This window comes from Ascaphus truei, chromosome 6, assembly GCF_040206685.1.
Source record: "Ascaphus truei isolate aAscTru1 chromosome 6, aAscTru1.hap1, whole genome shotgun sequence".
Lineage (NCBI taxonomy): Eukaryota > Metazoa > Chordata > Amphibia > Anura > Ascaphidae > Ascaphus > Ascaphus truei.
Window position 1 is genome coordinate 94,383,312 of NC_134488.1, and position 27,368 is coordinate 94,410,679.

The window sequence follows — 27,368 nt, forward strand, 5'->3', positions numbered from 1 at the left end:
GTTTGATTAACACATATATCACCAAAATGTGGGGGTGTGGGGGTGAGCCAGGCACACATCGATTCTCCTTCATCACATTTTGGTGATATATGCGTTAATCAAACATTTTTATTGTAAGTTTGCATTTTTTTAGTACCCCTATAAAGTTACGTTTTATCTGCACTCCACGGTCTGCACTATGGATATATTTCTTTTTTCCTGCACCATCATCTTGCTGTGATCGGAGAATATCATCATTTCTTAATTAGAGATTCTTCATGTCATCCAAACTGCTTTTTGTTGCTTGTGAAACACTGAAATCCTGTGAGTAGGCTGCACATAAGAGCCAAGAAATCCACAGACTGAATTCACATTATTTTACTGTCTGATCTTAGATTGTTTTTGTTTTATTTCCCATTTATGCTCCCCCTGGATTGCGAATACAATTCTTTGATTTGGGGACCAGAGAAACCGGTCCCTGCCAGATGGGTTTGAGCAGGGGGTTTTAATTCATTTATTATTATCCCGTATTTATCACGTTTTTGAATATTCACACAGTTGTATCACTGAATAATATATTTCATTATCACTTTATTTTTCGTGGTCATTAATAGTGTTAGCGCCTATTTTCTTCACCGTCACACAGCACAGTTATGCATTGTAGGCACCTCTTGCAATAGAAGCTACAATAGCGTTACTACAATTTGTTGTAAATACGGTATACTTCTATAATGCTGCTACATGAAATCCCCACATGCTTCAGCACGGCGGGAACTGCAAAGGGCAGAATGATTCTGCTTTGCCAATCTAAAGAATACACATTTACGCTTATTTCAGATAAGTTACGGATCAGGATTCGCAGATCTAAGTGATAAAATCCAGTTTCCTTCCTTCCTACGTACAATATCAAATGATAAATCACAATCTTGGCACTTCACTAATCTGATGATTCATTTTGGGTGGACCTGGGTAGGAATCTTGGCATCTGATAATGATTTTGGACTCTATAGCAGCGAACTGATGAGAAAAGATATTGAAGCAGCAGGGATTTGTGTAGCATTTTTTATGAAGATATCTGCCCAACACAGCAGAGATCAAACTCTTTCAATTCTTCAGGTCATCAGAAAATCAACAGCAACTGTTATTGTAATGTATTGTTCTATGCCAGAATTGATACCATTCATGCAAGTGGCTACGGCAGAACATTTTACTGGCAAGATCTGGTTTGCTAGTGGCAGTTGGATCGCCTCTCCTATCTTTTCATACAAGGAATTCTGGGGAACATTAAATGGCACCATTGGAATAACCCTTCTTTTACCAAAAATTCCAGGATTCAGAAAGTTACTCTATAGTATTCACCCATCCTCATACCCAGGGGATATATTTATGAAAACATTTTGGGAAGAAGGCTTTGGATGCTTATGGCCTAAGGAAGATCACAATCAGACTGCACCAGAAAAACTAAGCCAGGGGTCAATCCCATATTGCACAGGCCAAGAAAATCTTCACACATTAGAGAGTTTGGGTTATCATGAAGACAAATCAAGATATGCCATTCTAATGTATAATGCAGTTTATGCAATGGCACATGGTGTCAATGATATGATTTCATGCAAATCTGCCTCCTCCTGTTTTAACATCAGTAGATTGCAACCCTGGAAGGTAAGAAATATTTGCAACTATTTGTATACAGTATTTAAAGGTGCTTTTCTGTTCTATTTTTAAAATATTATGATCAAAGAGGCCACAATGGGGATAATAGCTGTGAATTGTATAAGATATTGTAGTATCATTTATAGGTGGTCTCCTTTATTGAACAGTATTGTTAATAAGGGAATTTAGAGACAGTCCCTAGCAGTAAGGCAGGAGGAGTTGTTATGTGATGCAACTACAGTAGGAAGAAGCTGTGCACACAAGATAGCTGTGGCATCTCATTAAAAGTGTGTTTTTCTCATTCAATAATGATAAAGAATATTTACAGTATGAGTATATTCACATCTCAGACAGGTTCACAAACCTTCCTTGCCCCATAATTACACAACATACTGTACCGTGTGTCTACTGCAGTCAGGGATTCTGGCTGCAGTACATTACATGCAGAACAGAGCATGAGCACACACAATGTTCCATATTTCTTACACATTTTACCTGGATCCCTATATGTTTATTCCTGCAGTTTAACACAGTTTTTACAATAAAGTGCATGGCCAGCAAACCTACAGTACAAAAGGACAAAACAACTGTTTCATCCCTTTGGGGCTTATTCTAAGGGGCCTATTGTAGTAGCTTTGATAACCAACTCATCAAGAATTTTGAGCAGTTATGGCAACATTTTGCTACCTAGCTATTCAGAATGCCTCGATGAGTTGACCAAATCGTACGGGGAAGGTATTTTTTCGCGATTTCTGGCTCCTGCTCAAATACATCGAGCTGGAGCTGCAAAAATCCAATAGCGCCATTTTGATATATTTCGTCTATTTTATTTTAGATAATCTGAGATCTGGCATTGTGAGTTTATCAAAGATCTCATCTCGCCAGCCCTAGGGTGGCGAGATAGGATCTGAGAGTGGGACTGAGAAAAAAAAATGCATTTTTCCTGCTTCGGATTGATGCTGTACATTAATACACATTAATATCAGCTCCGGAGACACCCAGCTTCTATCCTATGCAATAAAAATTAATTTACAGGCAGTTTCATTATCTTAGCGGTTAACCACTAAGGCAATGAAGGAGTTAGCTACCAGTGCCCAGTTTATTGTGGGTAGTGGGGGTGGGTTAAGGTGTTTTTTGGCCCACCGGCCAAGGTAATGGCCAAGCTGCTAAGGTAATGAAGCTGCCTGTAAATTAATTTTTATTGCATAGGTTAGAAGCTGCGTCACGTGACCGGGGCATTTAAATGTATAGGAGATACTAGTACCCCATACCGGGGCCTGTATCTCGGGAAGCAGAGGGTCCCCGGACCTGAAATTAATGTGGTTCTGCTCCAGAGACCCCCTGCTCCTACACACCAGTGTTCATATTTTAATAAAAACACTGCGATCGCCTGTGAGAGCTGTGCATTGAGAGGCGGCTCTCTCTGTGCAGCTCAGATTGTGAGAAAATCGCAGGGGGAGAACTTAGAAAAAATCTGAGATGAATTTGCTGCTACGCGAACGATTTTGGCATTCCTCCTACCTCATGCTTTGAGAGGGTTTCAGATTTTTTCTGAATATCGTGATAACACAAATGACAAACTGTTAGGCGGGAACATGCCAAACCTTGCGAGATAGCAGCAAACTCATTGAAGCTACTAGAATAGGCCGCTAAATCAACTGAAGTGGCGATAGAATAAGCCCCTAAGAGTGTAATGGTTTACTGGTAGGGTGACCATTCGTCCCCGTTTTGCAGGGACAGTCCCGTTTTTTTGTGTCCTGTCCCAGTTGACGGTCCGTCCCGGAAATGTCCCGGGTTTTGGCCCTGGTGCCGGTATGCGGCGAGGCTGCGGTGGTGTGGATGCGGGAGCAAATACTGTAAGTATTTTCTTTGTAGAGAATGAATGAATGCTGTATGCCGGGGGGGGCGGGACTTAGAATGCCAGCCAGGAGCAGGGTATTGGCTGCAGGTCAGAGGGTGCCGGGGGCGCAGCTTCCGCTTCTTTCTACAGAACACACGGTGGGTGGTGTGAATATGTTCGTTCCCACTCCTCTGTCGGCTGCGCGGTGTGTGTCCCCCCCTGCTTCGGCTCCCCGTGGCTGCCTGCCTTGGGTGATAGGTAGTAGAGGGGTTGCACCCGCCGGGGAGGGGGGTTGTACCTTTGCGTCCTGGCGCTCCCTTCCCCTGGGCGTGGGGGCGGGCAGTGGTGGTGTGCGGGCGGTGGGCGCAGGGGGAGGCAGGGAGCCCCTGCTCGGATCGCTAGCCTTTCAACTCTCCCCCCCCAGTCACACATCCGTTGCTGCCTCTGTACTCCCTGTGTGTGTGTGTGTGTATCAGTGGCTAGGGGATTGTGTGTATCAGTGACTAGGGGAGTGTGTGTGTGTGGGGGGGAGAGTGTGTGCTTATCTGTGGCTGGGGGAGTGTATTTGCTTCATTACATCAGTGGCTGGGGGAGTGTGTGTGTATCATTGGCTGGGGGAGTGTGTGTGTGTGTATCAGTATCAGTGGCTGGGGAAGTGTGTGTGTGTATCAGTGGCTGGGGAAGTGCGTATGTGTGTATCAGTGGCTGGGGGAGTGTGTGTGTGTATCAGTGGCTGGGGAAGTGTGTGTGTTTGTATGTGTGTATCAGTGACTAGGGGAGTGTGTGTGTGGGGGGGGAGAGTGTGTGCGTATCTGTGGCTGGGGGAGTGTGTTTGCTTCATTGCATCAGTGGCTGGGGGAGTGTGTGTGTATCAGTGGCTGGGGGAGTGTGTGTATCAGTGACTAGGGGAGTGTGTGTGTGCGGGGGGAGAGTGTGTGCGTATCTGTGGCTGGGGGAGTGTGTTTGCTTCATTGCATCAGTGGCTGGGGGAGTGTGTGTGTATCAGTGGCTGGGGGAGTGTGTGTATCAGTGACTAGGGGAGTGTGTGTGTGCGGGGGGAGAGTGTGTGCGTATCTGTGGCTGGGGGAGTGTGTTTGCTTCATTGCATCAGTGGCTGGAGGAGTGTGTGTGTATCATTGGCTGGGAGAGTGTGTGTGTGTGTGTATCAGTGGCTGGGGAAGTGTGTGTGTGTGTGTGTGTGTATCAGTGGCTGGGGAAGTGTGTGTGTGTGTATCAGTGGCTGGGGGAGTGTGTGTGTGTGTGTGTATCAGTGACTAGGGGAGTGTGTGTGTGTGCGTATCTGTGGCTGGGGGAGTGTGTTTGCTTCATTGCATCAGTGGCTGGGGGAGTGTGTGTGTATCAGTGGCTGGGGGAGTGTGTGTGTGTGTATCAGTGGCTGGGGAAGTGTGTGTGTGTGTATCAGTGGCTGGGGGAGTGTGTGTATCAGTGGCTGGTGGAGTGTGTGTGTGTGTGTATCAGTGGCTGGGGAAGTGTGTGTGTGTGTATCAGTGGCTGGGGAAGTATGTGTGTTTGTATGTGTGTATCAGTGGCTGGGGGAGTGTGTGTGTGTATCAGAGGCTGGGGAAGTGTGTATGTGTATATCAGTGGCTGGGGGAGTGTGTGTGTGTGTGTGTGTGTGTATCAGTGGCTGGGGGAGTGTGTGTGTGTATTAGTGGCTGGGTGTGTGTATTAGTGGCTGTGTGTGTGTGTGTATCAGTGGCTGGGGGAGTGTGTTTGTATCAGTGGCTGGGGGAGTATGTGTGTGTATCAGTGGCTGGGGGAGTGTGTGTGTGTGTGTATCAGTGGCTGGGGGAGTGTGTGTAAGTGTATCAGTGGCTGGGGGAGTGTGTTTGTGTGTGTGTGTATCAGTGGCTGAGGGAGTGTGTGTGTGTGTATCAGTGGCTGGGGGAGTGTGTTTGTGTGTGTTTCTCAGTGGCTCGGGGAGTGTGTGTGTGTATCAGTCGCTGGGGGTGTATGTGTGTGTATCAGTGGCTGGGGAATTGTGTGTGGGTGTGTGTCAGTGGCTGGGGGTGTGTGTATCAGTGGCTGGGGGAGTGTGTGTGTGTGTATCAGTGGCTGGGTGTGCGTGTATCAGTGGCTGGGGGAGTGTGTGTGTGTGTCAGTGGCTGGGGGAGTGTGTGTGTGGGCATCAGTGGTTGGGGAGTGTGTGTGTGTGTATCAGTGGCTGAGGTAGTGTGTTTTGTGTGTGTGTGTGTGTAACAGTGGTTGGGGGAGTGTGTGTGTGTGTGAAAGAAAGCTACACACATATGTTTAAAACCCAAGGACAAGGTGAGTAGGATACCCCTAACTGATGTGGTAAACTTCACTATGGGTAGTGTCATGCAAAGCCTCACATTAATAGGTGAAGAACCCCCCTTACATATCACCAAAAATGGCCTACTCTATTACTTGGTAGAACAGATGTTAAGGGTAATAATGTAGGGCTATAGGGTGACCAGTCATCCCGGTTTTGCCGGGACAGTCCTGGTTTTTCGTGTGCAGCCCCGGTTGCCAGTCTGTCCCGGAAATGTCCCGGGTTTTCCCTCCATGTTCCGTTTTTTTTAATGTGTCGCGGCGGTGCGTGGGGTGGCGGTGCGGATGACTCAGCAGTCCGGCTGGTGATCCCCCAGCACTCTGGCCCTCCCTCCGGCACCCCCTTCCTCCATCTCCCCTTCCATTGCTCGCTCTCCATCCCCCCAGAGCCCGCTCACAGCAGCTCGTGGCACTTCCTGTGCCTGCTGCTAGTGAGCATGGGCCGCAGGGGATTGGTCAAGGTAGGAGGAAGCCGGAGGCGGGGCTTTGGCTCCCCCAGCTTTCCCTCCCTCGACACTCTGACCCTCCCTCTGGCACCCTGGCTCTCCATCCAGCTCGCTCACCACACCCCTCCCCCGGCTCTCCCTCCTGACTCTCCCTCCCTCCGACATCCCGGCTCTCACTCCCTCCGGCACCCGGTCCCCGGCTCATCTCCATCCCCCTCAGAGCCCACTCACAGCAGCTCACGGCACTTCCTGTGCCTGCTGCTACTGAGCGTGTGCCTCAATCTGCCGCCTCTGCCGAACCTGCAGCCACCTGAGGTAGGCATATGGGGGTAGAGAGATGGAAGATGTAGGGGTAGGGGGGGGGTGAGAGATGGAAGATGTGGGGGGGGGGGGGAGAGATGGAAGATGCATGGGGGAGAGAGATGGAAGATGCAGGGGGGGAGAGACTGAAGATGCAGGGGGGGAGAGATGGAAGATGCGGGGGGGAGATGGAAGATGCAGGGGGGAGAGATGGGAGATGTAGGGGGGGGAGAGATGAGAGATGTAGGGGTGAGAGATGGGTGGGGGGAGATGGAAGATGCAGGGGGGGTTGATATGAGGGTGATGGGAGATGCAGAGGGTGGGTATATGAGGATGATGATGATTTTACCTGTGCTGCCTAATTTTTTAAAATATGTGTGTGTGTGGGGGGGTCTTTTTAAAATGTATTGGCGGGTGCGGGTATTTTTATTATCTATTGCGGGGTGGAGTTTTTTGGTATGTATTTTGTGGGGTGATTGAGTGAGTGGGGTAATTGACGGAAGGGGGGGCGAGTGAGAGAAGAGAGGGGGGGAGTGAGTGAGGAAAAGAGGGAGTAAGACATAGGGGAGATTAATACATGCGAGGCGGGAAGGGAGGAGAGAGAGTGAGACGGAGGGGAGAAATTCATGGGTAGAGGGTGGGAAATAGAGGGGGCTCGTGAGGGGTGACATTAACCTAAGGCCGCGCTTATAGTGCTGGCGACGTTGACGTCATGCTGCGGTCGCTGTAAAAAACAAATTGAAGTGACTTCCAGCGATTCCGACCAAGCCATCTCGCCGTCCTGTCGCTCTTAAAATGGCACGCGAGACGGTGTCAATACAGTTGTTTTGACACGACGTCACCAGCACTATTAGCGCGGCCTAATACAGTATGTGTCACCCAGATAGGGGTTCCCCGAGAATTTTCTAAATACTTCAAGGGTTCCTCCAAACAAAAAAGTTTGCACCCCCCTGGTCTAGTCTATCTTCTTAATCCACCTCCTAGCAGAGCTAATAAGTACTGTAAGTAGCAACATATACTGTCCCGGCCGAGCTGAGTCTTACAAAAGACGGGAGCTGGCCGGGCACATGTTGGGCTTGCTGGCAAAAGTTCCATGCGCGCTCCCCGCACAATCGCCGGACTTTCCCGCGCCTCAATAGGAAAGCGCTATGGCGCTTTCTATTGAAAGTGCCCGAGGCGCGGGAAAACGGCCGCGAGCCTTCCCGGCTCGTGGCGGGGCACTGCCGCGCGGCGCCCGCGTTTTTTTTAAACCGCGGTGCCAGCCGCTTTAGGCTCAGCGGCGCCGCCAGTGTATTTATAATACACAACCCTATTTCCCCTCCTTATTTTGCAAATTGTAATATTACTGTATATACACAAGCTGCAAGGTCAGGTCAGGAATGAGGAATGTCAAATTTTTTAAATATCTTAATTTTAATTAATGCCTTCATTTTTTTATTTAATTTTAATTTAATGTCAATTATTTATGTAATTTTAATTAATGTATTATTTTTTTATTAAGTACAGTATAGATTATAAAGTACATTTCAGATTTCAGGCTGCAAAGTGGTTTGTTTTATTTATTTCTAATAGAGAATTTCACTATCCTCTATACACATAAACACACACTGCAGCCCCACCTCTATACACACAAACACACACTGCAGCCCCCACCTCTATACACACAAACACACACTGCAGCCCCCACCTCTGTATACAGCAACACACACTTCAGGGCCCACCTCTGTATACAGAAACACACACTGCAGGGCCCACCTCTGTATACAGAAACACACACTGCAGGGCCCACCTCTGTATAAAGAAACACACACTGCAGTTCCCACCTCTGTATACGGAAACACACTGCAGGGCCCATCTCTGTATACAGAAACACACACTGCAGGGCCCACCTCTGTATAAAGAAACACACACTGCAGCCAGGGTTGCCACCTTCTATTGAAGGCTAACCCAGAGATATTTTTTTTTAGATCTTTTTATTATATATTTATTTATTTTGCCTTTGGCTTTTCCTCCCCTCCAACTTCCATCAACATGGCTGCGCGACGTCCCGTAATGCCCATTGCCATAACAACAAGACGCTCTTTGACGTCACGCGGCATTAAGTTTACATGACAACGGAATGCATTATGGTGACGAGGCATCACGTGATGCCACATTGTCATGGCAACATGTCACCGCCTGATGTTAGAGTGTCTCGTTGTCATGGCAACGGGGGGTGTGACGCGAAGTACATTGTTTTATAAATAATTTTTTTAAGTTCATCGTTTTTTCATTTTGAAAATCTGGTCACCCTAGCTATAGTTGTCTACTAAACTCAAATCAGAGCGGCTGCATATTCTACATTAATAATTCGCACCCGTAGTCTGCAATAATATTGGGACATCAGTATCTCCCTTGCTGTGCTGCTGGTAAGTGTTTGGACAGATAAATGTGAGTGCTTGCAGATCCCATGCCGGTAATGGTGTACTTATACCTTTAAATCTCCCCTGACTTCAGGATCAGCTGCATGGGACTCAGCTCTTGGGGATCAACAGCTAAAATAACAGGTGAACATCCCCAGGTTGTTTCAAACTAGCTGATGCTAGTGGCTGCCTCCTGGTGCCCACATCATAGCTTATCTAACTATAGTAGCAGCGGGGACTTATACAATGTTTATATTCGTGCCTCCGTTCATGAGGTCTGTGAGTTGCTATAGTTGCTAGAGATCTTTCTCAGAATGGGCTATTCTGTCCTCCCCCCTGCCTTGCTGACAGTTAGTTTGTCCCATCTCACTTCTAGTGTGACCCTTGCTCCTCACTTCTTTTTCCACCCAAGACACAGTGAGTACAGCATCTGCCTGCTACTACCCTAGCAAGGCCCAATTCTTTTCACCTTTCCCTAATTAGAGAAGGTCTGGGAGGAGACTGATCGTGAAATATGTAATGTTGCAAGTGCTAGCAACCAAGAAATGCAGATTAAGCAAGCTATTACTCAGATTAAGTCATGCCAAAGACGTTACATAATGCTGTCACAAGCATATTTTACCTATCTGACAAGGACTAACACGGAAGATAGCCTGCAGGAACGCGTTCTGCAAAGGGCAATTGACCTAGGATGTGATGGCATTGTGCAGACCGCCATCACAGACGCCCAAAGTGAGAGAAAAGAGCTCCTCCTGGAGACCGCATCGCAGCGCTCCAGCACATCCAGGCACTCATCAAGGTCAGCAAGATCAGCACAATCTAACGCGTCCAGCGCAAGCACAAACGCTACCAAGGCACAAGCCACCGCAGAGGCCGCACATGCCAGGGCCGAATATAGTCGGAAAGAGGCAGCCGTGAGAATGCCATTGCCGCTGCCACCGCCAATGCCACCGCGGCCGCAGCCACTGCCACTGCTGCTGCAGCCACTGCCGCCGCATGGAGGAAAGCCGAATTTGATACGGAACTAGAGGCCCCAAATCAAGAGAGGAAGCCGCCGCCGCCATAGCCCAAGCTGAAGTCTTAGAAGCAGCCGTGCAACAGGATGGCAGGGAGCAACCGTACAGGCGGATAGCCTCAAAGGATCCAGTACAACGCACTGAAGACTACGTAAGGTGCCTCTTCAGCATAAATATCAGCGCACCATCTCAACATGACGGGAGTGACTCCACAGACACTGAAGACTTGCTAGGTCCACGTGGAGAAGACGCTGTTCCTTTAAGGGTACACGCTACCTGGGATAACCACAGCCGCTACAGTGATCCACACGCCAGCGCGCACACGGATGCACTACAACAGGCTCGCAATCCAGGTACACCCACACGGGAAAACACAGCCCCTCACACTGAGCAGCAGTCATCACGCGTTCACACAAAGGAAGAGGCGACCGCAAGGACCCTCCTGGCAACTACCCCAGAACGCGACCAACACGCCGATGCCTCAGGCCTTACAGACATGGGCAAGTACATGATCCGGCGTGACATAGTGCAAACAGGACTGACCAACTTTTACGACCATCCCGAGAACTATAGAATATGGAAGTCCACGTTCAAAGACGCAATCAAGAGTCTGAACTTCTCCGCAAGGGAAGAACTCAGCCTGCTAACCAAATGGCTGAGGAAAGAATCCATAGAACATGCGAAGAGACTCAGAGCAGCAAATGTGAATCACCCTCAAGTAGGTCTTGACCTAGTGTGGGAAAGGCTAGAAGAGTGCTACGGTAGCCCCGAAGCAGTCGAAGATGCGCTCTTCCCTAGGATCACAGTCAAGGACTACTCGAAGTTACGAGAACTCGGGATCTGCTGCAGGAGCTGGAGTTTGCAAGAACAGACCATTCCTTAACAGGTCTCAACGTCCTAGACTCAGCTCGAGGAGTGAGACCCATCTTGGAGAAGCTACCCTACAACCTCCAAGAAAGATGGATGTCGCAAGGCTCCAAATACAAAAGGGAGAAGCATGTCGCCTTCTATCCCTTCTCATTCTTCTTGAGCTTCATCCGCGAAGCGGCAAGGACAAGGAACAATCCCAGTTTCATCTTGGGTGCATAGACCACACACAGTGCAAGCAACCTGAGGAATGAGAGACCAGTGGCGAGATACTGTAACACGAACACCCATCTCGGTCCACAGGACGGACGTGTCCCCCACGACCCAAACTACTCCCGATCAGTCGGTCGCCGGAGACAAGAAACCAAGGGAGCCAAACAGGGAATGTCCCATACACAAGAAGCCACACCCACTTAACAGATGCTTTGGGTTCAGGATGAAGTTCCTAGAGGAACGGAAGAAGTTACTAAGAGATTTCGGCGTTTGCTTCAGGGGCTGCGATTCCATGACTCATCTAGCCAAAGACTGTAAAGAGGCCATCAAATGTGCAGTGTGCAAAAGTGACAAGCACGTAACATCGCTACATCCAGAGGTGCTGACACTCCACCAACTCAACAACCCATCCTCCATAGCGGAGCATGGCGGGGAGAAAGGAGAAGAAGAGCCAACATCTGTCACATCTCAGTGCACCGAGGTTTAAGGAGAAGGAAGTGACAAAAAGTCCTGCTCCAAAATATGCCTTGTCGCAGTGCACGCCCGGGGACAACCTAAAAGGGCTATTCGGATGTATGCAATTCTCGACGATCAAAGTAACAGATCATTGGCGATGATGGAATTCTTCAACTTATTCAACGCGCAAGACAATGGCTCACCCTACACCCTCAGAACCTGTGCAGGGTTAACTGAGACAACAGGGAGAAGAGCAAGCGGTTACATTATATGTTCAGTGTACAACAGAGTGAAGATAGCTCTCCCCACACTCATCGAGTGCAACTACATGGCTGCAAACAGGGATGAGATACCCACACCAGACGTGGCACGCCATCACCCACACCTCAGAGAATAGCCAACTACATCCCGCCGGTAGAACAAGGCGCCAAGATCTTGCTGCTGCTCGGTAGGGACATCCTGAGGGTGCACAAAGTCTGTAAACAGTGCAACGGACCCCACAACGCTCCATTCGCCCAAAGGCTTGACCTAGGATGGGTTATAGTGGGCAACATGTGCATTGACAAAGGGCACGAACCAGACTATGTTGACGCCCGCAGAACAGCGATAACAGAATGTGAACACATATCCCTCTCCGACCCATGTCTTGGTCATATCCAAGTCACAGGAAGGCCAAGCAAGGAGGAGAGACAAGGTCATACCCCTGAGAACAACAAAAACATCTTTGCATAAGGGGGATGTGACGATGGTTTAGGATGCTCAGCAGTCCAGACAACTGATGATGATCAATCGACTCCACTGAAGGAAGAAAGCAACCTCTTGAAGGTGACCGATGAAAGGATTGCCCAAACTAAGAGAAACAATTGGACAATCCTCCTGCAAGCAATGGCTCAACTGAGACGTACAGCCATTCCTTTCTGCAGAATACCAGGTGGCAGAGCAGCCAGCCGCCACGGCTGGTACAGCTGCAAAAGAATGCACCCTGCAGGTGAAGCCACAGGGCAAAAAGACTATCCTCTTAAACGTCTAAAAAGAGACGGTCGCAGAGACATTTCATAAAGGGATTTACAAGGGCAAAAGAGACAGTTCTTCATTATGTCCAGGGAGAAAACAACCTCCTGACGGCAGTTAACAAAGAGCTTGTCCGGGATGGGAAGGGAGCGAAGATAGCAGGGATACACCATGAAAAATAAAAAATAAATGCATACAATAGTGTAATAAGTTCTTTTCAATCTGGATAAAACAGATTCCTTTCCATTGTGGATTAGGTCTATGATGAATATTAGTATTGGTATTATCCCTTTTATTAGCAGTATTGGTAGAATAAAGTTTATTTTGATCAGAAACTCTAAAATAATGGTCTCTTTTATAATTGTCTGGTAGGTAATTCCCTTTCTTTTTTTCCCATTCTCTTTGTTCTCCTTTCTGGTAATCTATTTCATCTCTTGTAAATTTAGTAGATTTATTAGTATAAAGATCATTTTCTAATTTGTCTATTTTCTTCTTCAGCTCACGATCTTTTATCTTAAATTCTGCCGTGTCTTCTAAGTGTGCTAATTTTTCTTCTATGATAGTGACTTCTTGATCAATCATTTTTAGCTTTTTCTTATGTTGATTGATTAAGGATTCCATTAGCTCAAAAGAGCATTTGTCTATAATGGCATACCAGTTTTTGACAAACTCTTCATCATCTAAATTAGAAGATGGATTTTTTGACATTCTCAAGCCTCTAGGAATCCTATTGCAGTCAACATACTTATTAAGAAAACTTAAATCAAGCCATCTTCTGGTATCTTTAATTAACAGTTTATCCAGTTTGTGGAATTCTTCTTCTAACAAGCTATGAGTGATAGGTGATTGTGTAGTGGTGTTATCATTAAAATTAAAATGCAACCTTCTAGAGTGTCTTTTCTCAAAGATATTCGGTGAAACAATATCCATAGTGAATTTGAATTAAACACAGTGTGAAAGCAGCCACCAAATCAGATACAGTAAACTAAGTGAACTTAAAGTGATTTGTTACCGGCGCTAACCACACCCAATCTGTGATAAAATAGTGCACAAAATTAAAATTCAAAATAAAATGTGTCAAGGTGATCACTGATCAAATTCTCAACCTTCCAGGAATGTGTACAGATTCCTTTCCATAGTAGCTTGTCCGGGATGGGAAGGGAGCGAAGATAGCAGGGATACACCATGAAAAATAAAAAATAAATGCATACAATAGTGTAATAAGTTCTTTTCAATCTGGATAAAACATGTATGTCTTGGCTCTATAGCAATGCCTACTTACAGCAGGTCAAAAGGTAAAAAGCATTGATCTACACAGCAGGTAGAAAGGTGTCAGGATCTTCAGGAACAACAGCCCAGGTTTACAGCATAAGAAATCAGCACCTCAGCTCAGACGTCAGTAGATGTGAGTGGATCAGAGACATGCACGATCGACACTATGGTCTGCCTTTCTTTTGCATGTCTCTGATCCACTCACATCTACTGACGTCTGAGCTGAGGTGCTGATTTCTTATGCTGTAAACCTGGGCTGTTGTTCCTGAAGATCCTGACACCTTTCTACCTGCTGTGTAGATCAATGCTTTTTACCTTTTGACCTGCTGTAAGTAGGCATTGCTATAGAGCCAAGACATACATGTTTTATCCAGATTGAAAAGAACTTATTACACTATTGTATGCATTTATTTTTTATTTTTCATGGTGTATCCCTGCTATCTTCGCTTCCTTCCCATCCCGGACAAGCTACTATTGAAAGGAATCTGTACACATTCCTGGAAGGTTGAGAATTTGATCAGTGATCACCTTGACACATTTTATTTTGAATTTTAATTTTGTGCACTATTTTATCACAGATTGGGTGTGGTTAGCGCCGGTAACAAATCACTTTAAGTTCAGGCAGTTAACAAAGAGACACAAAGGCGTTTCACCAAAATACGTGGAGACGTTCTCGTGCAAGAGAAACGTTCAGATAACCTAGGGTGCACATCGTTCCAGACAACAAGGGACGGTAACAAACAAGCACCATCTATGGAAGATGGAGAATTCCAGAAGTTAATGGATAAGGAGCTCTTCAAGGACAGATCGGGCAGTTGGGTGACACCGCTACCATTCCGTTCACCAAAAAGACCCCTCCCAAACAACAGAGTACATGCCATTTCTAGGCTCACTTCGCTCCGCTGCGACCTACAAAGGAAACCGGAGACCAAACATAACTTTATGGCCTTCATCCAGAAGACATTCCTTAGCGGCCACGCAAAGCCAGCACCCTCACTGAAGGAAGGTGAAGAATGTCGGTACCTTCCATCATCTGGTGTCCACCACCATCAGAAACCCGGTCAGATTTGTGCAACGTTCAGCTCCAATGCTCAGCACCAGGAAGCATCTCCAAACGACGCCCTATGCACTGGACCAGACTTGTCAGACAGTTTTCCAGGAGTGCTGATTCGCAAGGAGTCAGAAGCCATTACCCTCCGTCAAACACCAGGTGATGGAGTGACAGACTATCACGACTTGCACATCCATAAGATGATGCCCTCTGTAGAGAAAACTACAGAGATAAAAGGACTGTTCTCTCACAAATCTAAGAAGAAACAGGACCAGAGACTTTTGCGAAAGACATTGTGGTGCACCCAGCTAACCTGGACCGATGCATCCGCTTGGCATCCTTTGCCAAAGAACCTTTGCCAAGGGACTTTGAAGCCAGTGATACCTGCCGGTATCACATCGTTGTGTGGACATGGACTTTTGCATTGTTTTGTGAAATCTTTGTCATGCATTGCATATATGTTCCACATATTCCAGTTACAGTATATAGTGGTATCTCTCGATACCAGACGGGGAGTGTCATGGAACAAGTATCCCATTTCTGCTCTCTCTGATCACCCCCCCCCCTTCTTTGTAGTTTCTGCCTGTCAGTTCCTGATTTCAGCTGCATGTATATTTGCTCTGCACACACACACTGTGCCTATGTGACTTATACAATGTTTCTATTCCTGCCTCTGTTAATGAGGTCTGTGAGTTGCTATAGCAACCTCTGAGATCTTTCTCAGAATGGGCTATTCTACCCCCTCCTGCCTTGCTGACAGTTAGTTTGTCCCATCTCACTTCTAGTGTGACCCTTGCTCCTCACTTCATTTTCCACCCTGGACACAGTGAGTACAGCATCTGCCTGCTACTACCCTGGCAAGGCCCAATTCTTTTCACCTTTCCCTACTATCAAGCACTCTCACTATAGAGAACACTCTCACAACACCACCACCTTTGAGTATCTTTGCTGTCCCCAATAAAGTTAAGAAAAGACAAAGAACTTGTTGTGCTTGTAAAAGAAACGAGTTGAGCTACCTGGGGCTATTCACACATCACACGTGACCCTGACTTCAGAATAGATGTCACAATGACTACTGTACTGTACGTCATGAAAGCCCGACATACGTTTCATTCCCGCAGGAAATTCTTTGGGGGTGGGCGTTGCTATGTTCCCTCTGCGCTATTTAGACCCTCCTTGTTGCCATAGTTACTTGCAGCCATTTGCTTCTAATAGCTGTCGGATGGAGCGCAAGATATTGTCAGCCTGTTGCCCAGTTAAAAACCACTTGTAGGTGAGTATTAAAAGTTTTAAAAGAAACAATGAAAGTGAACTTCATGATGCTAGACAGACATGCAGCATAATCTTATTGTAAAACATATGCAATTATGAAAAGAGTGCATACTTGGTATCTGACTGGGCAAAGTCATCTATATGTAATAGACCAGAGCTCTAATCACAGCAGTGTTGACACATAATGTTCATGTCCAACTAAAAATCAGATATTACTGTTTCCTGTATTTTACTGTCAAATCAATAAACTCAATAAAGTCTCATAAGACCCTCATGGTTTACTGTATATAATACAGGTGTCTTTGTGGTTGTTATTATTGTTTCAGTGTCTGTGCTCTTTGACTGAAAAGCATTTTACACACTCAAAGAGAAACATTGAGAGACCCCCGGACGCCCCACAGTGAACCCCGCGGACACCCGTGGGCACACCCTGTGGCCCGCGTGGACTCCCGGACGCCCGCGGGGATCACCCGGAGACCCCCACGGGGTCTGACAGGGACACCCGCCGACCTGTTGTATGGATGGTGTGCCTGCAAAAGGGTAAACGAAGACATTTTTGTAAGTCCTGTTCCTGTAGCGCCTGCCTTTAGCTGGCATGCTTTTTCTTGTGTGTTTTTAAAGCACGATCAGTTATCGTAGCTTTGAAAATTGCGCAGAAATAACGCATTTAGCTGATCGTACGAGCTATTTGGGACTTAGAAAAATTTCTTGAAAAAAGACAGTTTAAGAGCGCAAAGTCCCTGTTATCACTGCTCTGTGAAACGCGCTGAGCGCAATATCATGTTCTAAAAGCACTTTGCGCTCTTAAAGCCACTTATCGGAGTTTAGTACATACCCCCTATGTCTGAAAAGGCATTTAATACTGTGTTAGTGAGCTTTGACGATAACTGTTGGCACTTAATGATGTGTTAACTTATGTTAATGCTGCGTTGTTAATAATGGAGCTCTGTAGATCTGGTCCTATTTGTGCTCTATTTCATGTCATTACCCTGAATCCCTGGCTGCAGTGGAACTACTTTATGCTGTGTGATTATGGGGTAAGGTGGGTTTCTGGACCTGTCTGAGACATGTGAATGTACTCATAAGTGTGTTATTTATCATTACTGTATGGTGGAGGTTTTTTGTCATGCTTCTTTCTACCAGTCTAATTATGTCTCTAACTCTATTCATATATTGCCATCTCTCCTTTCTTCACCACTTCTCAGTTCACACAAACTCCTTTCTTACCTGCGCCCTCTGTCACTACAAAGCTATACCCCATGCACTAAAACACACCCCTACAAATCATTCTCACACATTCCCTTTCTATCCATGCTTCTCCTCCTTGTTTCTGGGAATATCTCTCCCAACCCTGGTCCCTGCCTTATTTCTACATGCTCTCGCCCCTGCCTCCCACATGCAATTTCCACTCCTTCTGGTGTCAACCCCTATAACCTCATATCCATCCCTAGTCACCCTCTCTCCTCTCTCCCCTTCTCCTGTGTCCTTTGGTATGCATGCTCCCTTTCTAATAAGTTCCTCTCTCTGCATACACTTCTTTTTCTCTCACTCTCTGGTCCTTTTTGCTATAACTGAGACTTGGCTCACTCAGTCTGACTCTGCTCTGGAAGCTGCTCTCTCTCGTGGTGGCCTTTCTTTCTCCCACACTCCACACCTTGATGGCAGGAGTGGAGGCGTGGGGCTCCTGCTCTCCTCTATCTGCTGTTACCGAACCCTCCATTCCTTCCTCTCTTGCTTTCCCCTCCTTTGAGGCTCACACTGTCCAGATTTTTTCTCCTCTCGCTGTCCACGTGGCGGTCATCTATCACCCACCTACCTCTACTCATCCCCCTTCTGTCTTTCTCTTTGAATGCTGGCGCTCTTTCTTTCTCTCCTCAGACTCCCCTGTTCTTCTCCTTGGGGACTTCAACTGCCACATTGATGACCCCTCTCTCCCTTGGGCTTCCCACTTTCTCTCTCTAACCTCTTCTTTTGGCCTTCAACAGTGGACTGCAGCTGGCACCCCCAAGGGTGGCCTCTAACTAGACCTGTCACTAAAAACTCTTCTCTCTCAGATTTCTCCATTTCCCCTTTTCCTCTCACTGACCATCACCTCATCTAATTTTCTCTCTCTCACTACTCCCCTTCTCCACCTCCATCTACCCCTCATCTCTGCAGAGACCTGCGCTCTATTAACCTACTAGCTTTTGATTCTACTTTACGCTCCTCCCTCTCCTGTCTCAGCTCTTCTCCAAACCCTGCCAACGTGGTCAGGAACTACAACTCTGCCCTATCCTCCTCTCTTGATCTACATGCCCCTCTTTCTCTCTGCTGTTCTCACTCTTTGAACCCAAGACCCTGGCTAAATTCCCACATGCACATGCTGCATTCCTGCACTCATGCCTCTGAACGTTTCTGGAGGAAATCTCACACTCTCGCAGACTTCCTTCACTACAAATTTATGCTAACCTGTTTCAACTCTGCCCTCTCTCAAGCTAAACAAATCTACTTTTCTTCACTAATCAACATGACACCAGTCTAATCCATGCTGACTCTTCTTTATCTTTGTCAAGGGAGAGGGGGTTTGGCCCAGGATTAAAGGGGTTACAACCCATTTGGCCAACCCCTGCTCTCACTTGGGGAGCAAGGGGTTAACTGGACTGGGGTCCAGTAATATGTTTTTATCTTGCTTCAGAATCCTAATGTATATTCCCCTGTAAAAATGTATTGTTTCTGTTCCAGTGTTTGCACCAACACATACGCTGGGATTGATGCGGGAGGCTTAAGGAGTTAATGAGCTACAGTTTAGGAAAATACAAATGGGTGGTGTCTTTTCAGAAATATCTGGGCTTCAAAAGACTTGATTGAAGTTGGGTGTGACAAGTACAGAGGGGGTTTAGTGTACAGTACAGTATGTTAATACCTAATTGGCAGGCCAAGGGTATACTGCTGGTAGAGACAGCTAGGACCCACGTCTGGAGCATTGGGTGTGAAATATAGCAGCTGTGACAAATGTTCTCTACACACGAGGCCCAGCTTCAAAGGATTTCTTGACAAGGGGTTATGGGGGCAAGGGATGCAGTTACACAAGGAGATATCAGAATGAATGACCTTATTAAATATAAGAATATTATGAGATGTCATCGGCTGAACGTGTTAAAAGCTACATGTGTGTATTCGTGGGACCGACTCGCACATAAGGATTACAGACACATGATGTCTAGCAGGTACTAAGAGACAGATATTAATATCTCTCTTAATTTGAGTATTACACGGTAATATTTAGTCTTATTGGGAGCGTCATACGTGCCAGAATGTATTAATATGGCTCACGTGCCAGTAAGTACTACTGAACTGAAGTCTGGGGAATACTGTCAACCTCACCACTGATTTATGAGAGGGATTGGGTTAAGGTGGTGTTTAATGGGAAATAATTGTATATAAACAAGGCTCAGCCTATGGCTATTGTCTTTCATGTTTTTGTGATTTTGAAGATTGCTGTATGAACTGCCAGTCCAGATTTGACTGTTTCATCATTCCATCTTAAGTAAGTGTCTATATTTTGTTTGTTATGTGTATATCTCGTGTGTTTACCTTTTTCAAGGAATAAATTATATTTTATCATATCTCAGCCATGTTCAGTTCAACCCAGGTATTTTTGGTGTAAATTATATCTTGTCATAAAGTTACCGTGACAGTCTTTGACTCCCTACTCAGACCACCCTCTGCTACCTGTTCTGCTTCCTCCATCTCACCTCAGGACATTGCTGACTATTTCAAGGAAAAGGTGGAATCTATAAAAGTAATCCCCTCTGTACTCTCCTCCCAACCTAGACCTCTTCCAAAAACTCTCCTCCTGCTTTCCTTGACACTTTTTAACCTGTCACAGAGGAGGATGTCGTTGCTGATCTCCTCTTCTTCCTCTACCACCTGCCCTCTTGACCCCATTCCCCCCCATCTACTAAAACCTGTTGCTCCTACCATCCCTATGCTCACACAGATTTTTAACTCCTCCCTCTACTCTGGTACCTTACCCTCCTCCTTCAAACATGCAACAGTTATACCATTACTCAAAAACTGCAAGCATGACCCTACCTGTCTTTCTAACTATCAACCTGTCTTCCTCCTGCCTTTGCCTCTAATCTCTTTTAACGGCTTGTATTCTCTCGGTTGCTTCATTTTCTCAACACCTATTCTCTCGTAGACCCTCTACACTCTGGCTTCTGCACTGCTCACTCCACTGAACCAGCCCTCACTAAAATACAGTAACTAATGACCTCCATGCTGCAAAAGATATAGGTCATTACACTCTGCTCATACTGCACCGACACACTTTATTCGAGCAAATACCCAGTATGTACCTGGCAGATACCTGGAATGCGCCGCTCCTCACCTCTGACAAGCCCCGTTGCGTTTGCCTTCCCAGCCTGGGTTCATGCCTGGCTGACGGGCGGCTGATCTGTTAAATGATAATGATCAGGATTTAATAGGCTGCAATGCTTCGCGTGTCTACCAGATGGCATAAATTCATGAATTGTAATGCAGTATAGATATATATACTGTGCAAAATTGCAGCCAGCGGGAATAAAATGCTTCAATCCCTGCCTGGAAAATACCTCAATGCACTCGGGCAGAAAACAGTCATAAACCTCAATACACCCGGGTATACCCGAATTCGTGGGACTAGCCGAGCTCGAATAAAGTGTGTCGCCAGTGTATTACTCAACCTCTCTGCAGCATTTGATACTGTGGACAACCTTCTTATCCTTCACACTCTCCATACTCTTGGCATTCGTAACAGAACTCTATCCTGGATATCCTCTTAACTTCCCCTCGTACTTTCAGTGTCTCTTTTGCTAACCACTCCTTCTCCTTTATCGATCTCTCTGTGGGGGTACCCCAGGGCTCTGTCCTGGGACCCCTTCTCTTTATACACTCTCTAGGTGACCTAAACACATCTCTTGGGTTCAAATATCACCTCTATGCTGATGACACAACAATTTACTTTGCTACACCTGACCTTACACCTACTGTAAAGACTAAAGTTTCTGATTGTCTCCCGGCTATATCATCCTGGATGGCCCTCCGCCGACTAAACTTAAAATGGCAAAAACAGAGCTCCTCATACTTCCTCCCAAACCTGGCTCTACTGCCTCCTTCCACATTACTGTTGGAAGTACTATTATTCATCTAGTAGCCCAAGCACGCTGCCTAAGGGTCCCACTCGACTCCTCTCTCACATTCTCTTCTCACATTCAATTGGTAGAATAAAACTATCGTTTTTTCCTCTGCAATGTTACCAAGAGACACCTTTTCCTCTGTTGCTCGACTGCAAAAACTCAGAAACAGACCCTCCTTCTCTCCCGTATCGACTACTGTAACCTCCTGCTATCTGGCCTTCCTGCCTCTCACCTGTCTCCCCTACAATCTATCCTAAATGCTGCTGCCAGAATCACTCTACTATTTCCAAAATCTGTCTCAGCGTCTCCTTTGCTGAAATCCCTCTCCTAACTTCCTATCAAATCACGCATCTCGCACTAAATTCTCCTCACTTTTAAAGCTTTACACTTTTCTGCTCCTCTTTACATCTTAGCCCTAATTTCTCGCTATATACCATCCTGACTCTTGCGTTCTTTTCAAGGATGCCTTCTCTCTACACCCTTTGTATCTAAAGCCCTCTCCCGCCTTAAACCCTTCTCACTGACTGCCCCACACCTCTGGAATACCTTTCCCCTCAATATCCGACTAGCACCCTCTCTATCCATATTTAAGACCCACTTCAAACCACAACTGCTAAAGGAAGCATATGAGTAGCTCCATGGCTGATAATGAACACCTCGTACATTAAGCTTAGCCCCTTGCAGACGTACTTACCAGAACGCCCTCCTACTGTCTCTGGATGTTCTTCCTACCAACCAATTACATTGTAAGCTCTTTGGAGCAGGGACTCCTTTCCTAAATGTTACTTTTATGTCTGAAGCACTTCTCCCCTTTATGTGTTATTTATATTATTTATATGATTGTCATGTATATTACGAAATGTATATTACGAAGCGTTAACATTGTAACTATTATTAAAGTGAAAAAAATGCATTTCTTCTCTTTACAGCTTTTACACTACATAAAGCGGGTGCGGTTTAAAAATACTGCTGGACAGGAAGTGTTCTTTAATGAGTTTGGAGATCCGTCATTACGCGGAGAATATGTAAATTGGCAAGCTCTCCCTAACGGCACAAGTAGATATGTCAATGTTGGCGTTGCCATCAGAGGATCTGTGTGGGGTGTTACTAGAAGCAATAACACTATTTTCTGGAGTGGAGGCTACACAGAGGTTAGCAAAATTCCTTCTTCCCTATATAAACTGAGATTATCATCTTCTTCGCACACACGGACAAGAGCTAACATAGGTTCTATATCCTGAGTTATTTATTGGTCCACGACACATGTAAATCAGAAAGGGAAAGTCAGGGAGACTCTGAATTGAGAGCATTCATCTCAGAGCTATTATACAAAATTGCATACATTGGCTAACATTGTTTGCTATTAAGATTATAATCACATCACTCAAGCATTCCTTGTGCACAGGGGCTACTTCTTCTTCTTAAACCTATAGAATTAAAGGTCTCATAACTAGCCCAAACTGGCTTTCTGATGAAGAGAAAAAGGCAAAAATTGCCAAAAAAGTCACCGCACCACTTAGGAAAAAAGCAAAGAGGGTAAAAAAAAATAACAAATTTATTGCTGACAAACGGAGAAAATCACACTGACATGTTTTGCCCGTGAGGGCTTTATCAAAGTTGATAAAGCCCTCACGGGCTACTGTAAACATGTCAGTGTGATTTTCTCCGTTTGTCAGCAATAAATTTGTTATTTTTATTTACCCTCTTTGCTTTTTTCCTAAGTGGTGCGGCGACTTTTTTGGCAATTTTTGCCTTTTACTCTTCATCATATTTCACAACGCAACGCACGCTAGGGATGGCACCCAGCAAGTGAAGATATACCATAGGAGGAAGAATATTTCATCTCTGTGAGTACCACTGCATTATTTGCTTATCTGGATTCAGTCTTGCTAATAGGAGATTGTCCCTGTATACCTGGTTATTTATCTGCAAAATTGCATTTCCTTGTATGGGACTTTATACACCTCCATCGGACTCTCACATCTTGGAATTAATCATATACTAAGCCTTGCTTAGGGTGCTCCCTGCTGTATCATCATTTTTGCTTTTTACTGGAAACTCAGGATTTATATGTAATCCGTTTTTGTTTCTGTTCTCAGTGCACCCCATATCCCTTGAGCCCCATCTCCCTTCTGGGAGACTCAATTTCTCCAAACTGGATATCTAACTGCTACAGAGACAGGAGATGCTTAACCACAATTTACTGGGTGTTGGGTCAGAAGACATGATGCTAAAAATCCCCTTTCAGCAAAACACATTCTTGCAACAGACATATACTGACACACAAAAACCTGACACACAAAAACATAATGGACAAAGTGGAGGCACATAAACAAAATGGATGCCCATCTCCAGAGACCCCACCAGTCCATATTTTTACAATACATTATCATTGTGCTATTAATTAAAGAGAGAGAGAGAGCACAAATAAGTGCAAGCTCCATAGCATAACTGTATAAAAAATGGGAATATTTATTAAAAAAGAAAGTGTCCCTGGGAAATACACTTACAAGATGCTAAAATAACACAAACATGGGAGAGAAATCTGTAAGGGGCGTCATCTACAGAAGTGTGGAGGGGTCCGACAGTGATACTGTGCACCTGATGTTCAAAATGACTGCATACAGCTCCTGCCACGAGTACTGCAGCATTTCAGCGTCTCCAAATGCTCAATTCACTTCCGTGTATAATTCACCGTTGGAAGTGAAGGCGGATCAGCTGAACAAAGTATCAGGGAACTCAGGACCTCCTCCCACACATCCGTCTAAGATGACGTCACCACGTCTCTACGCGTTTCGTCACGTTGCGTGGCTTCCTCAGGAGAAAATTGGTTAGTGCAGAGTAGTTGGTTAAATAGGGCAAAGTCCAAGTAAACAAAGCTACGGTGCTCAAAAGGCTGGAATCAGCAAACTGCTGATTCAACACACAATCAAACCGGCTGATGGTGATTACATATAATGTTGGTGTTAGTAAAATTATGAATTAATATATAATATTATAATATAAAGTGCATAGTGCTATAAATTGCTAACAAAAAATAAACCAATATAAGTACATAAATAAATACATTAACAATATGTATATATAGATAAATAAACACTAACAATAATAAACTGTATATAATATAAAATATTAGTGCCTATTAATTAATGCCATACTGACCTAAACTACTCTATTAAATGTGAAGGTAAATTAAAAATTGAACTTGACTATTAATTATTAGTATTAATTGTGATAGTAATATGTTAAAGGAATGTATAATCAATTACAAAATTAATTAAAAAAGTGTAGAACTATATAGGGAAAGTGTAGAATAATAGAAATGGAATGAACAATTTAGATTGACAGACTGAGTGGGCTGTGAGCAATTAAGTACTGGAAAGGAAGAACAAAAAAACCAGGGACATGGGAATGCTACATGGACCCACAAATAGTGGCTCTCAATGCAGCAGTATATGGGTATCCATACAATATCAGTGAAGCCATAACCAAAGCAGCAAAAGAAGAACAGATGTACTCATATCTATACACTCGTTTAGACCTTTAGATGAGAGCGTGTCAGGGAATAAATCCAGACGGATTCCCTGACACATAGGGCCTTATGCAGTAAGCACCGAAAAGGCTTTTTTCAGCATTTTTTGCCCTCCCGATTCAGTAAGCGCCGATAAGTGGGAATTATCGGCAACTTTTCTTCCCGATAAAAAATTATCGGCAGCACTTATCGGCACTTTTTGAACTCGGTGGAATTCAGGTAGCCCCGATAAGCTTTTCGGTGCTGATCGGCACTCCAGAATGGGAGTTTATCAGGAATCCAGCCCGCCAACTAAAGTTGGCAACTTGGTGGAGGAGAAGCATCGGCAAGGGCGACACTTAGAAAAAATCAGCCCTTTTTCCTGTCTGTGATTGATGCCGGGGGTCTCTGGAACTGATACCCGTACCGGAGTGCCCCGGCATGCATCCGAGGCAGGAAAAATGCATTTAAAGACCACTTCATTACCTTAGCGGCTAACCGCAAAGGGATAATAGTGAATGTGCCCATTTTAAATACATAAACAGCAATAAATACATTAAATACATATAGCACTCACCCATGTCTGGCTGCCACGATGAAGGCCATCCTCCTCTTCATCCTGCCCATGCCCCCTCCGCTGCTGCAAAACAGACACAAGAATGAAAACATCCAATGTAATGTCCCCTAACCCCTTAATCACCATAGCGGTTATTAACCGCTACAGTCATTAAGGGGTTAACCCACCCTCACTCACCACTCAGGATGCCTACATACCCTCCCCCACTAACCCCCCACCCCGTGAGGCCTAACCACCCTCACCCACTACCCACAAGTGAGGCCTACCCACATACCGTTGGGGAACCCCCCCCCGCCACCCCCAGTACCCACAATAAAAACAATACAATGACACACAATAAACATCATTATATTTATTAAATACATTACCCACCCCCTGTGCCCCCCCATAAATACAAGATTTATCCTTTTACAAACAGGGTTCATAACACAGCCCCACGCGAGTCCCCGGTGGGCTGGCGGGGCACCTGACAGACATACAGGGTACTAGCAGCTCGTTTCAAACAGGTTCTGGAGGCCTGTTGGTGGGTCCCGCCAAGCGCCATGGCCCCCAGGTGGTCTCCTTGGTCACCGTGGGCCACAATTGGGTCCCCACGGTAGGCCCAAGGATGTCTGGGAGCCCCGGGTCAGACCCACAGGTGTCTGCGGGGCCTCTGGTGGTTCCCACGGGGGTCTGGGGAACTCACGAGTGCTCACTATGGGTCCGCGTTGCCCCCACGGATGTGGGACCACCGCTTCATCCCCGCACCTATGGGTCGGCGGTGCCCCCATGGATGTGGGACCACCGCTTCATCCCCGCAGACTAAGGGTCCGCGGTGCCCCCACAGAAGTGAGGCCACCGCTTCATCCCCGCATGTGTCACCCGTGGAACCACCAGCCTTATACCCGTGAGATACCCGAGGAGGTCTCACGCAGAACCACGGAACATACCCTGAATGTAAAAAAAATAAACCTGGCCTATACATTCAATACATACACCCCCCCCCCCCAACACCTACAGTACAATAATGTGCAAAATAACTATTATCCAGATAGGGATAATAGATTATTTGGCCATTATTAAAAACATTAACTAGCATATTCAAATAAATAAAGTACTACTGACCTCATCAATAAGAAGTCTCCGTCGCCAGCAACATCCTTGTCTTGCCCACAAAATACATAGCCAATACAAAGCCAATACATTGCAATTACATGCAGATATCAATGAACCCCATAAACACCTTATCGGATAATAACCGCAAAGGAAATTAAGGGGTTAAGCAACACTGGCCCAAATACCCACCCTTCACCCATGAATTTGTACAGTGGCTTCATCATGCAAATATATATATATATACAGATATATAGATATATATCCGTGGGGGCACCGCGGACCCATAGTGAGCACTTGTGAGTTCCACAGACCCCTGTGAGAACCACCCGAGGCCCCGCAGACACCCATGGGTCTGACCCGAGGCTCCCAGACATCCTTGGGCCTACCGTGGGGACCCAATTGTGGCCCACGGTGACCAAGGAGACCACCTGGGGGCCATGGCGCTTGGCAGGACCCACCAACAGGCCTCCAGAACCTGTTTGAAATGAGCTGCTGGTACCCTGTATGTCTGTCAGGTGCCCCGCCAGCCCACCGGGGACTCGACTCGGGGACCTGGGGCTGTGTTATGAACCCTGTTTGTAAAAGGATAAATCTTGTATTTATGGGGGGGCACAGAGGGTGGGTAATATATTTAATAAATTTAATGATGTTTATTGTGTGTCATTGTATTGTTTTTATTGTGGGTACTGGGGGTGGGGGGGTTCCCCAACGGTATGTGGGTAGGCCTCCCTTGTGGGTAGTGGGTGAGGGTGGTAAGGCCTCACGGGGTGGGGGGTTAGTGGGGGAGGGTATGTAGGCATCCCGAGTGGTGGGTGAGGGTGGGTTAACCCCTTAATGACTGTAGCGGTTAATAACCGCTATGGTGATTAAGGGGTTAGGGGACATTACATTGGATGTTTTCATTTTTGTGTCTGTTTTGCAGCAGCGGGGGTGCA

At 45.9% G+C, this 27,368-nt stretch overlaps 1 protein-coding gene across 1 annotated transcript in view; it reads left to right on the forward strand.

The window, feature by feature from the left end:
* Nucleotides 1-27,368, forward strand: part of LOC142498127 (vomeronasal type-2 receptor 1-like) — a 50,469-nt gene that overhangs the window by 5,232 nt on the left and 17,869 nt on the right. Inside the window, exons 4-6 of the mRNA XM_075606634.1 lie at nt 817-1,641; nt 6,340-6,546; nt 14,822-15,031. Of these exons, the coding sequence (XP_075462749.1) occupies nt 817-1,641; nt 6,340-6,546; nt 14,822-15,031 (1,242 nt within the window). The remainder of the gene's footprint in view (nt 1-816; nt 1,642-6,339; nt 6,547-14,821; nt 15,032-27,368) is intronic.